The sequence below is a fragment of the Borostomias antarcticus genome, assembly GCF_949987555.1.
Source record: "Borostomias antarcticus genome assembly, chromosome: 12".
Taxonomy (NCBI): domain Eukaryota; kingdom Metazoa; phylum Chordata; class Actinopteri; order Stomiiformes; family Stomiidae; genus Borostomias; species Borostomias antarcticus.
Genome location: NC_140245.1, coordinates 8,587,271 through 8,600,072, shown reverse-complemented (window position 1 = coordinate 8,600,072; position 12,802 = coordinate 8,587,271). Strand labels below are relative to the sequence as shown.

Here is a 12,802-nt window from a genome sequence, read left to right as displayed (position 1 = left end):
AGGAAGTCCAGAGCTGACGGAGAAAGCTGAAATATTAACGTGCCTGTCGGGAGGCGTGGGGGGCTGGCGAGATGTCTGGGATGGACCTGAGGTCAAAGTAGAGAGACGGCGTTGTCAGAGGGTGGGAGGGGCTGGCGCGATGTCTGGGAGGGACCTGAGGTCGAGGTTGAGAGATGGTGTTGTCGTGGGGGGGGTCTGGGATGGACCTGAGGTCAAAGTTGAGAGACGGCGTTTTCGGGATGCAGCATTCGGACTCCTCGTGTGCCCGGAGAGGAGACGAGAAGGGGGTGACAGCATTGCCCCCCTCCCCCCACCCCCATGCCAGTCCTCTACCGCCACCCCCACCCCCGAAAGCATGCTTCTGGGCTCAATCATGGGGTCTGGTCTGTAGGTGGACAGCAGCGCGGTGTTGGCTAGTGGCGGTCAGCCCCTGAGGGCAGCTGGTTCAAGCCTCGAGGCTTCGGTCCAGCCAGCCTCAGTCCTCCTCCTCTACGTAGGTCGAGGGGAACCAGCCCACCTGAGACACGACAACACAGAACACCCCAGTTAGCTGGAAAAGACAGTGATTACAGTATGTGTGTATGTATATACTGTATGTGTATTACCAGATATATCTATACAGCCTGGATGTACAGTATGTATATATGTACTCCTAGACATATTTATACAGATTGGATGTGTGTATGTACATATATTTTTATTCTATTCTATACTGTACATATGCTGTACATATGGATGTATATAGTCCCCTAGGAGGATCAATAAACTATCTATCTATCTATCTATTAGGGGTGTAACAATATATCGTGCCACAATATATCGCGATACAGAAACGTCACAATACGTATCGTCAAGGTGAAAACAATATCGTGATATGTTTATTGTATATCAGTGAACGCTGGCTACACAACGCTGGTAACAAACACATTTTTTGTCTAGGCCTATCCATGATATTACAACAGTTAAGCTCTAAATTCACAAAGTGTAGTGGAGTAGAAATGTGGAGAAATGCACTATTGGTGTGAACAGCAGCGCTACTGCAACGCTTCACACCTGCCCTTAGTGTATCGTATCGTATTGTTATCGTCAACCCAATATCGTGTATCGTATCGTGAGATTAGTGTATCGTTACTAGGGCTGGGTATCATTTCAAAAATTACGATACCAGTACCAATACCAGTACCCTTAAAGTGATACCGATACCAATTGAATACTTCAATCGATACTTTGAATTGCTTTTTTGCTTTTTTTCCATTCCATAACCATCATGTGAATGGAAGCATTCAGTTGTGTAAAATGCCATCAATCCTCCCACATTCAAATCATTTGTACAATAATACATTTTGAAAGTGTTTAAAAGAGTATCAAACTGCATTTATTACAATATAACTACTGACAGTGGCATTTTTTTGTAATCCGTGACCTTGCAGCAAATGTGAACGGTGTGTCAAGGCTGCTGCTGGGGGTGGCAACATCAGCAGTAGCAGTTGTGGTGCTAGTAGGCCTAGGGGGGTCTTAACATTAAGCATAACATTAGTTAATAACATTAGCCTAAACACATTTCACTAAGCAATGCATGGGCAGCACGGTGGATCAGTGGTTAGCACTGTCGCCTCACAGCAAGAAGGTCCTGGGTTCGAATCCCGGTCGTTCCAGGTCCTTTCTGTGTGGAGTTTGCATGTTCTCCCCGTGCCTGCGTGGGTTTCCCCCACCATCATAAAGACATGCAACGTATGAATGTTGGTGGTGGTCGGAGGGGCCGTAGGCGCTGATTGGCAGCCACGCTTCTGTCAGTCTGCCCTAGGGCAGCTGTGGCTACAGATGTAGCTTACCACCACCGGTGTGTCTGAATGAATACTGGACTCTATAAAGCACTCTGGGTATCATGAAGGGTTCTATAAATAAATCCAACTTGATTTATTGATTGCATTACAGTAGGGTTGCTAATGCTACTGTAGCTAGCTAGGTAATGGGGGAAATCCGTGTTTGTATGCATTTATTTTTACCATACGCGTGTAGTATAACCATACCTTTGAGCGTTTTGGTGGCATTACTGTACCTCAGCGTGCTAAACTGTGTCAACAACTCGCAGTTGCAGTCGATTTCACCAGACGGATTGTAGCTGTCTGCCGTAATGGGCCAATCACGCGTCGCATTAAATTGAAGAACACTTGCGGTGATCGGACCATATTACAACGTCTTTTTTTCCTAGATCTCAATACAAACAGGATCGAATGAAGTACTGGTTTGACTGAAGACGTTTCGATGCTACTTGGTATCAGTTTGTTTCGATCCAGTACTACAAGGTATCGAGTACCGTATCTATCTACAGTATCTATCTATCTATCTATCTGTCTGTCTGTCTGTCTGTCTGTCTGTCTGTCTGTCTGTCTGTCTGTCTGTCTGTCTATCTATTTGTCTGTCTGTCAATCTATCTATCTATCTGTCTGTCTGTCTGTCTGTCTGTCTGTCTGTCTGTCTGTCTGTCTGTCTGTCTATCTATTTGTCTGTCTGTCTGTCAATCTATCTGTCTGTCTGTCTGTCTGTCTGTCTGTCTGTCTATCTATCTATCTATGTATAACGCTCATAATCATGACCTTGAGCAAGTGAGATTTCACTTGAGATCCTGCAATCAAAAGCATTTCACTGAGTGAAGGTCGAGTTCAAGCAGGAGACGAGAGTCGAAGATGAAGCTGAGTGCAATTCAGCACAGCTAACAGACGCACGGGACTACTGAGAGAAGCCTGCATAGCTGGTGTATGACATCACATGTCAGTAGGAGTAGGCTACAAACAAACAACAACAAACAAACTGACTGTGTACGATATCACGCGTCAATAGTATTATAGTAATAGTACTCATAAACAACATCTACTGTTGCCGCGGCGTGATGACGGTTCTGCGGCGGACGCGGAACTGACCCTGTCGTCGACCTCGCCCCGCCACCAGCCGTTGGCCATCTTGGTGTAGATCTTGACCACGTCGCCCTCCCTCAGCGAGAGCTCCCGCATGTCCCTGGAGCTGAAGTCATAGCGCACCACGGCCAGGCCCACCACCCTGGGAGAGAAGACTGACGCGCGCGCACACACACACACAAACACACACGCACAAACCACACGCTTACGACATAGCAAAAAAAAAACAGGAGCGAGATCAAGAGCAGCGACGCTACGGCGGTTCTCCCGTTCGAGCGTGCGGCGACAAACGCGCTCGTCTCTGACGTGCGCCGCGCGGCTCGACTCGCGCGATCTAAGCGAGACGAGGTCTAGAACGCCGAGGCGCTTGTCTCTCGTTCTCGCTCTCTACGGCGGGTTCTTTACCTGACCAGAAAGGAGAGGAGGACGGAGGCACGAAGCCGCTGACCCCGGGACGCTCTGCAGAGACCGACACACCGAGCAGAGAGAAACACAGACAGTAAAAACAAGCTGCAGACAGACGGAGGGAGAGAGAGACGGAGAGAGAGGGAGAGAGAGAGAGAGAGAGAGAATGAGAGAGAGAGAGAAAGTTAAGAAGAAGCCAAAGTTAGTGCAATCATAAACAAGAAAAGCTGGTGGGATTATAGATAGCAAGCGGGAGACTAATTCATAATTCACCGTTGAACGCTGTACTTTTTCTGTTTGTGTTTATACTTGCAAAGTCATCGATCAAAAGCAACAACAAAATACGTTGAGTTTCATAAACACAAAGAGCAACCCACCACCAGGAGGCACCGCTGAGACTAAACAAACGAGCAGCGGGGATTTGGGGCAAGAGGAGAAAAACACAAACACATAACACATGGTACAGTCAGAGGGAGGGAGAGAGAGACAGAGAGACGCAGAGAGAGAGACACAAAGAGAGATATACAGAGAGAGAGACAGAGAGAGAGACAGAGAGAGAGATGCAGAGAGAGAGAGACAGAGAGATACAGAGAGAGAGACAGAGAGAGAGACAGAAAGAGAGATATACAGAGAGAGATACACAGAGAGAGAGACAAAGAGAGAGAAAGATACAGAGAGAGAGAGATACAGAGAGAGAGAGAGACAGAGAGAGACAGAGAGAGAAATAGAGAAAGACTGAGAGAGGAAAATAGCCAACTGCTGGGAAAATAGATTATATAGAAATAGACAAACGTTATTGGGTGAAATAAACGTACACTAGAGACAGAGGAATTTCAGTTTAGGTGTGGGATTTTAGTGGGTTTTATTCCCATCCTATGATTTGAGCTTTTTAAAAATGTTGTACAGTATTTTACATTATTTCTTATCTTTATCCTCTTTTTATTGTGTTTAATCTTCCATCTTATTTTCCTTGCTTTTATGTCCATTGTATGTTATTTTCATGTGAAACACTGCATGCATGTAATTTCCTTGTTATAAAGCACTTTCTTGTATAAAAGGTATATGCAAATAAAGTTTTACTTACAGAGAGATAGAAAAAAAGAGAGATACATAGAGAGAAGAGAGAAAGGGAGAGAAAGGAAGAGAGTGTGTGTGCGCATGTGTGTGTGTGTGTGTGTGTGTGTGTGTGTGTGTGTGTGTGTGTGTGTGTGTGTGTGTGTGTGTGTGTGTGTGTGTGAGGGAGAGAGAGAGACGGAGTAAAGAGGAAGCAAAAGTTAGTGCAGTCAAAAACAAGAAAAGCTGGTGGGATATTTAGCAAGCATACGATTGAAACTGCAAAGTAATCGATCAATAAGAACAACAATTTTGTTATTTCATAACACTTTCATTCCAGTCACACCTCCATGCCGAGCTAACAGCACAAAGTGGGATTCAGCACAGCATGTAGCCCTGTGAAGACGGCGACAGAGACGTCTGTTACCATCTGAAAAGCCCATCTGAGCAGGATGCTCGGCATGCTGGTTAAACTAGCCCTTGTCAAGTTTGCAATATGCTTCCCTGCCTTACCCAGGCACCCCTCTGGGATAGGTAAACACAGGCCAATATGTCTCTACTGTCACCTGACCAGTGCACACACAGCCTTACACACACACACACACACACTTTTATTCATTTTAAATCCCTTTATATCTGCTTAGCTGATGCGTCACAGAGACAAAAGTGAGAGAAAGTGGACAGACAAGGGGTGGGAGGGCCTGTGGGAACTCGGAACACACTTCAATTAAAAATGCTTTTTATATTTATATTTTGGGTCAAGTTGTACCGAGACTGGGAATAGAACGTCTGCTATCGATCTCAGCATATCTCCCCTCCAGCTTCCCTGCTAGTTAGTCTTTGTTTACCATCTCGTTTCTCTGCAACTTTCTTTTCGAGACGCAGACCGTCGTGGCTCTGTGGCTCATCGATTACATCGCAGGCGTCTCCCCGGGGGAGACAGGGGGGAACACCATCACGCTCCCGAGCCTCGGCAAGCGCACGGTGGTGGGGGGGCTGCGTCTGAGCTGGCGAAGGAGGATTTCCGACCCGGTAATCTGCCCCCGGAACGCGCGGAGGGAGGACGCAGCGTGTCCGCCAACCCCGCCGTGAGGGAGGCGGGAGCGAGCGGGGGAGGGCTGTGGCGGCGGCGCCTCCCGCAGAGGCCCTCCCTCTGGACGGCGGCGCGCCTGGGAGCCCGGCGGAGCTGAGGAGGAGGTGGGGAGGGGGGAGGAGGGGGGAGGAGGGGGGAGGAGGGGGCGGCGGAACGCCTCGCCGCAGACCCGGGAGGGTTCCGCTTTGACTTGGCGCTCGTCCGCCCGGCTTCTCGCCGCTGCCGCCGACTTGATTTCAACATCTCTCCCTCCGAGCGTCCGTGTCTGTTTTTCTCTCGTTTCTTTTACGCGGTCGTCTTCGCTCTAACTTTTTTTTCCGTCCGGTTTGCGAGAGCAGGGCTGATGCAATCGGGGTGGGGGGGGGGGAGGGGGTCCCGTGGGTGCACCCGTCAGCAGCTGTCACCCTCTCTTCTCTTCTCCTCTCCGCGTCCGGGCCGGAGTGAAATGTCGTGTCCTGTCATCCCGGTAGGGGAGCGGAGCCATAGGCCCCGGAGCGCCGTGGCGTTGCCTGGGGGCGTGCTAGGACCCCGCCCCCTCCACCCCCCCGGCACCCACAGCTCTGCTGAGCCCACTGGGGCAGCCATGCTGCTTCTGCTCTTGCTGTTAGCGCCTCAGCTAGGGCCGTGCGTCTGCGTGTCTTTTAAAGGCTGGCCGGTCACGCTGTTGTTTTTTTTAAATCTGAGGCGGAGCGGGCCGGTTATTCACGCCCCGCCCCTCTCTCCCGACGCAGCCCGGGCCGGGGGACAGGGGCGGCGCTCCTGCCTCTCTGAGGGTTCGGGGCGCGTCGAGAGCCGGGCGCAAAAGGAAGAGAGGTATTGACGACACGCACGATGCCTCCTTAGGCTGCCTTTCAAGATGGAAACGTCTGTGGGGGGAGTGGGGGGAAGGGGGGTCTCCAATACCCCAGTAGGCCTATGGCCACATATGCACCTGGACTGCTGTGATTTCCATAACGTACCTAGTCGAGATACAGGAATTAATGAGGAAGGAGCCCACTGAGTGTATCGCCAACCACTGTCGAGCTGAGGAGCGGTTCCTTAGATACGCCGCGCGTATCTCAACTTCAGTGTTTACTGTCTGTTTACTGTTTGTTTACTGTTTGCACCCCTGAGTTCAGTGCTCTTGGTAAACAAAGAAGAGGACCTCAGCAGAGCCCTTTTCAGTCTCCTAGGCAACGCCGATGCTACAGCGGGCCTCGCGGCATGGCGGCGGCCCTCCAGGGAGCGTTACACGCCGCTACGACATTACCCCTCGCTAGATATCCCTGCCGTGTCTGGCGAGGTTTTGATCTGTCTGACAGGTATGCTTTGACATCCTATTTCTATAATTAGTTTTGGTTTCCAGGTGGAGTTGTGCAGACATTTTGATTAGTGGATGGGGTTTTTCTTTGCTCCACTAATGAAGGCGCATGAGTGAGCTGGGGTACAAATATACAGAGCAGAAGAGAGACAAACCACAGAGACACAAGCCATTCTCCAGTTAAACTCCTCACTCAATCTCAATCTCAACATGGCATGTCGTAACTTGTCGTGTTAACTTGTCTTACGCACGCAGGTGCTGAGTCCAAAAGAGCTTAGGAGACTACGGCAGAACCTCAGAGATCCGAAACCATCGGGAATGAGAGTCATTCGGATAACTGAACTGTTCGTAACTCTGCAAGTGACGCCAAAATACACCCATATTACAAAATAGAATAATTATTTCGTTTACACTCTGAATAAAACAATAAATAGCCTACCCTCTATAACAATCGGAAAAAGGCATTGAAATTGCCATCAAATAACCAACAACAGCCATTTTGTCACATTACAGTAAAATGTGCAATTTAACGGCTACTTGCAGTTTTGACACATGTTGGGTTGACCGGTCGTTACGGATCTTTGAGGTTCGGATCTCTGAGGTTCTACTATCAAAGTGTTGCATTTTTACCCAGAGAGACAGCCACAGGTACTATATATAACCTGGGGTTGCGAGGCACACTCACCGGCGTTGGGGTTGGCAGGGCCCCTGGGTGGGCAGGGCACCTCCAGAGTGGTGTCCAGGCTCCGGAACCCCTCCCTCAGAGAGTGCTGCTTGTAGTACTCCACCAGGTCCTGGGTCAACAGAGGAAGAGGAAACAGCATTCTAGACACGGTCAACACAACACTGTCAGGAAAAGGAAATGACAACATTCTAGGTCAACACAACACACCGGCAGGAACAGGAAACAACAACGTTCGAGACAAGCTCAGCACAACACAGGAAAGAACAACATCCTACACGGATCCTAACTTCTACACCTGGTTTATAAGAACTCTTCAGCTTCTATTTTTGTGACAAAGGCTCTTTGCCGGAATGGCGGTCTATTAAAATCACAGCAGAGGAGAGAATCTGAGCGTGCGACTTATTTTTCCATCTTCTATTTTTGTGTTAACACCTAACTGTGCATTTCTACGGGGACGGAAAGCATTTGAAGTTATTCAGCACACTTACCAACACAGACTTGAACAACCTGCTCTCTGCAATGTAAAAGAAGCCATCCTTGGTCTGAATCTTAATGTGCTTCACTTCATCATTGAACCTGAGGAGGAAGATGTAGTGAGACGCCAATTAACGATCTCGCCAGTCTCCGTGGTAGTCTCCCAAAATGACAACTGCTGATTTGAGAGAGACCGGTCACGATCAAAAATGCTAAACACACGTGGTCAGCAACGTGTGTGGAAACGGTGAACGCCTGCTGTTCACCCAGGGAAGCTCAGCCTCTCCAGCTGGTGAAGGACTTTGGGACTATATAATCACCAACGGTCAGTACACAATTTACAATCTGGCCATTTAGCACATGCTTTTCTCCAAAGCGACTGACAATGATTTGAGCTCATTTTTGGGGTTGCTCAAGGGCACGATGGTACTGTAGGCAATGATGCTGAAACAGCTGGGATACCTCCTGCCCAGTGCCCAAACAATAGGGGGGGAGGATGTACATATGCTGTGGTTGGAACATGTATGAGATACAGTATGATGCTGGTAAGGGATGTTTCCCCAGCGATGATTTGATAATCACATGGGAGGAGGCCTCATAACAATGTATTATGGATGAGAAAAATACAGTTATGTTGTAAATCCAGCTGTACATTATGGACATATGATAAACAATACATTATTGATATATGTTGATTTATACCGTATGTAACACATTAAGATAGATGGTCGCTGGGAGTTAAAGGATGAGCTACGCCCTATTCCCTAAGGGCCTACACACAAAACCTAAATGCACAAATATACACACACACACACACACATACAGACACACAGACACAGACACAAAATGTTGACAGGGTTGCAGTCAAGAGAAGGTCACATCTTTGGCTAGTAATAGGGTTAGGGTTACGGTATGTGGATCTTGAGCATTCTTGAGGTAAACAATGTTTCTCCACTTACTTGATACTGATGGCGTACTCTGTGAACTCTCTGCTACGGTGTCTGACCAGGTAGGTGCTGTTCTCTCTGTCGATGAGCTCCATCTCAGCCTGGTGTCTATCCATGGGCCCTGCGAACCTGGCAACACACACACATACACACACACACACACCGAAAAGTAAAAACAATGGGCCTCATTCACCAACTGTTCTTACAAAGCATTTTCTTCTTGAACCCCATAGTTTTCATGAAGATTCTGTTTTCTTATTTGGGATTTGTTTGTTGCTGATTGCGTTTCCTTCAATTCTACAGTTGTATAATATTATAGGGTATATATATATATATATACTCTATATCATTTGTAATATTGTTTAAAAATTGTTTTCATTATTTTAAAAAGCAAGCGTACTGTCTTTCCAATAATTCCAGATCAGATAAATCTGTTGTGCGCCCTTCTCCATATACAGCGTTCACTAAACGAGTAAAAAGCATCCCATTCATCTTTTTATATCCATGTTATTTTGTTTATGATGTTATTTTAGATCCACTAATGACACTACTGAAGTAAATTGAACTGTCATTTGGGCATGCTTGAATTGTCATTTGGATTTGGGCATGCTTGGCTGCTGTCTCAACTTTCCTTTTCAATTTCTGTGTGTGATTTCCTGTGTGTGTGTGTCAAAGGTTTCACTGTGTCACTATCGCTTCCACCCTCACGTGTCTATTTTTTGTAGATTGTATTGTAGGTTTGTGTTGCACTGAATCACTTTGTTGAAGTATGATGCAGCGTCCTGTCCTGTTCTTGCTCATGTTCATTGTCATGCACCAGCAGACCAAGGCCAATCCCTCATCCAGCAGCTTGAACAAGTGAATTATGACTCGCAGTCTCTGAAAAATGGCTGAGGGGAGGAGCAGGGAACACAGATTGGGGATGATGTCTGGGAGGAGGGCCTTAGCAGATTGGGGATGATGTCTGGGAGGAGGTCCTTAGCAGGACCCAATCTTCTTCTGTTAATGCCAGGCATCAGTTAATCCAGTTGAAGGTGATGCACAGGCTCCATTATTCAAAAACTAGATTGCATAGAATCTTCCCTACCCTTTCCTCTTTATGTCATCGATGTAAATCTGCCAAAGGCTCTCTGACCCCCATGCCCGAATCTTCATCATTTTTGGTGTGACATATTCAAGTGGTTCTCTGACATGTACGGCTGTGTGAGCTCACTGGTACTGTATATTAAATATGGATAGAGTTCGATAAGGCATGATGAACAGTCTTTATACATTCTCTGTTATATGGCCGCCATTTCTGGATCACCTTGCTCAAACTAATACTGAACCTGGCCAGCAGCAAAACCCATATTGTGTCCACCTCTTTCATTGAGTACTGTACTTGTGCTAAGATCGAAGTGTTGTGCTAGTGATGTGGCACTGTAATACATTATTTTCTTTAAACATGACCTGTTTCTTTTGTCTTTGGTCTAGTCGTATACATATATGTCATTGTTTTTGTATTGTATTATGGAAAATGTATTATGGAAAATCCCAATGCAAATATTGTTACAAAATTCCACAAAGCTGTAAGCCTACTCTGATGATCTGATTCTGATTCCCACGCTGGGTTCGATCTGGGATTCGACGGCGTGGGTGGGCGATATTCATACTGAGAAATGGGTTTAGCCCTGCAGTCTTATGCCCTTTTATGAGACTGGCGGGGAAATATTATATTCACTAGATGGCACTTCAGCGCAAGCTGAAGTAGTGCAAGAGGTACAGGCTAAAAATGTTTAATATGTAAATTCTGTACACAATCACTTCAAGATAGATCTGAATATGACTGTATATATGTATGTTTGCCGCAGATGGAAACTAGTTTATACAATGTTTACAGATTGCATCCACGTTTTGGACGGTTGGGAGAACATTTGTTAGCAGCATATTTTTCAGAGGCGCTGTAAGTTACTTGTATAAGCTCAGTGTATTTTTTTGTATGTTCATGTAACAAAGATGTGTTTTGGTTTTCTTTGTTTTCTTTGTTTTTGTAGAACATACCACTACAGATATTTGTGCACTTTGGTTTTAATTTGAATTTAACTGAAAATGCGAAATTCTTTAAACTTTACTCTACTCTTCTTTTATTTGAAGGTAGTCATAAAATAAAGATCCCTGTTTTTTCGGTTGTGTCCTGTGTTCTTAGGACCTTTCTGAAGAGAACACATCTTAGGAAGATATTGGTGAATGAGGCCCAATGCTCTCGCTCCTCTGTTTGTGGATATCATCATTCTCTTACCAGGGCTGGGCGGTAACTGATTTTGGAACCTGGAACAGAGAAAAATACAATTATTTCAAGTATATATAAAAGTCAATAGAAAAAGACAGAGGTCATGCTGGTTAATATGGTTGTAATGTGCGATATGGATTCCCTATTTACAGGGTAAGAACAGAACTGGCCTTGGACTAAAAGTACCTTCATTTTAAAATACTGTGTAAAGAAACACCACATGTAACCACAGTCCCTCTGACCCCTCAGATAAGAGGGTGTGTCGAGTGCTCACTTACACATGGGCAAGGTCTTACAGCATCACTTGGGAAGAAGCCAATCTCTTTCTTCGACAGAATTTTGCCCTGCAAGGGTAATTGTCTGTTAATAACATTATATTTGTCTGGGAGCAACTTCCATTCTCCACTTCCCCCTTCCCCCTCCCCTTCAATAAATCATCGCCAATTAGCTCACAACAAGCAGTGCATCTAATTTACTGCCCAAGTTAATTATGGTTCAAAGTCTGCCGGCAGTCAGATTTGTATTGCATCAAAGCAAGTGTCTCGTTTAACACTGAATAATGAATCTTATTTTGGTCTTTGAATACTCAAACAGCATGAGCCCTGACTCTCACTGAAGACAAACATTGTTTTATATCTAAACAACCTCGAGCGGACTGGCTGGGGTTTATGCAAAGTTCTTTGCCAAACACGACATTGGGAAGCCATGTCTTCAGCAATGCAATCAAGATATAAAATTACACATTTGTTCTCATGTATGTGGGTAACATACGGTCATGAAATAAAGTTCTATTTCTAGAGGCCAATATCAACAGGCCTATATCAATAGGCCAATATCAACAGTAGACCTATATCAACAGGCCTATATCAACAGGTATATATCAACAGTAGGCCTATATCAACAGGTATATATCAACGGTAGACCTATATCAACAGGCCTATATCAACAGTAGGCCTATATCAACAGTAGGTCTATATCAACAGGTATATATCAACAGTAGACCTATATCAACAGGCCTATATCAACAGGTATATATCAACAGTAGGCCTATATCAACGGTAGACCTATATCAACAGGCCTATATCAATGGTAGACCTATATCAACAGGCCTATATCAACAGTAGACCTATATCAACAGGCCTATATCAACAGTAGACCTATATCAACAGTAGACCTATATCAACAGGTATATATCAACAGTAGGCCTATATCAACAGTAGACCTATATCAACAGTAGGCCTATATCAACAGTAGACCTATATCAACAGTAGACCTATATAAACAAGCATATATCAACAGTAGGCTTATATAAACAGTAGACCTATGTCAACATACCTATATCAAAAGTAGACCTATATCAACAGGCCTATATCAACAGTAGACCTATATCAACAGTAGGCCAATATCAACAGCATGCCTATATCAACAGTAGGCCTTTATCAACAGGTATATATCAACAGTAGCCCTATATCAACAGGGCTATATCAACAGTAGGCCTATATCAACAGTAGTCCTATATCAACAGGCCTATATCAACAGTAGGCCTATATCAACAGGCCTACATCAACAGTAGATCTATATCAACAGTAGGCCTATATCAACAGTAGATCTATATCAACAGTAGCCCTATATCAACAGTAGGCTTATATCAACAGTAGCAT

At 45.6% G+C, this 12,802-nt stretch overlaps 1 protein-coding gene across 1 annotated transcript in view; it reads right to left on the bottom strand.

Annotated features, from left to right (window-relative positions):
• Nucleotides 1–367: 367 nt before the first annotated feature.
• LOC311316244 (guanine nucleotide exchange factor VAV3-like) overlaps nt 368–12,802 on the bottom strand; it is a 35,917-nt gene continuing 23,482 nt past the window's right edge. The window contains exons 21-27 of the mRNA XM_084447070.1: nt 11,420–11,485; nt 11,151–11,179; nt 8,885–9,001; nt 7,940–8,027; nt 7,452–7,560; nt 2,922–3,070; nt 368–517 (exon numbers count right to left, since the gene is read on the bottom strand). Of these exons, the coding sequence (XP_084303196.1) occupies nt 476–517; nt 2,922–3,070; nt 7,452–7,560; nt 7,940–8,027; nt 8,885–9,001; nt 11,151–11,179; nt 11,420–11,485 (600 nt within the window). The 3' untranslated portion in view covers nt 368–475. The remainder of the gene's footprint in view (nt 518–2,921; nt 3,071–7,451; nt 7,561–7,939; nt 8,028–8,884; nt 9,002–11,150; nt 11,180–11,419; nt 11,486–12,802) is intronic.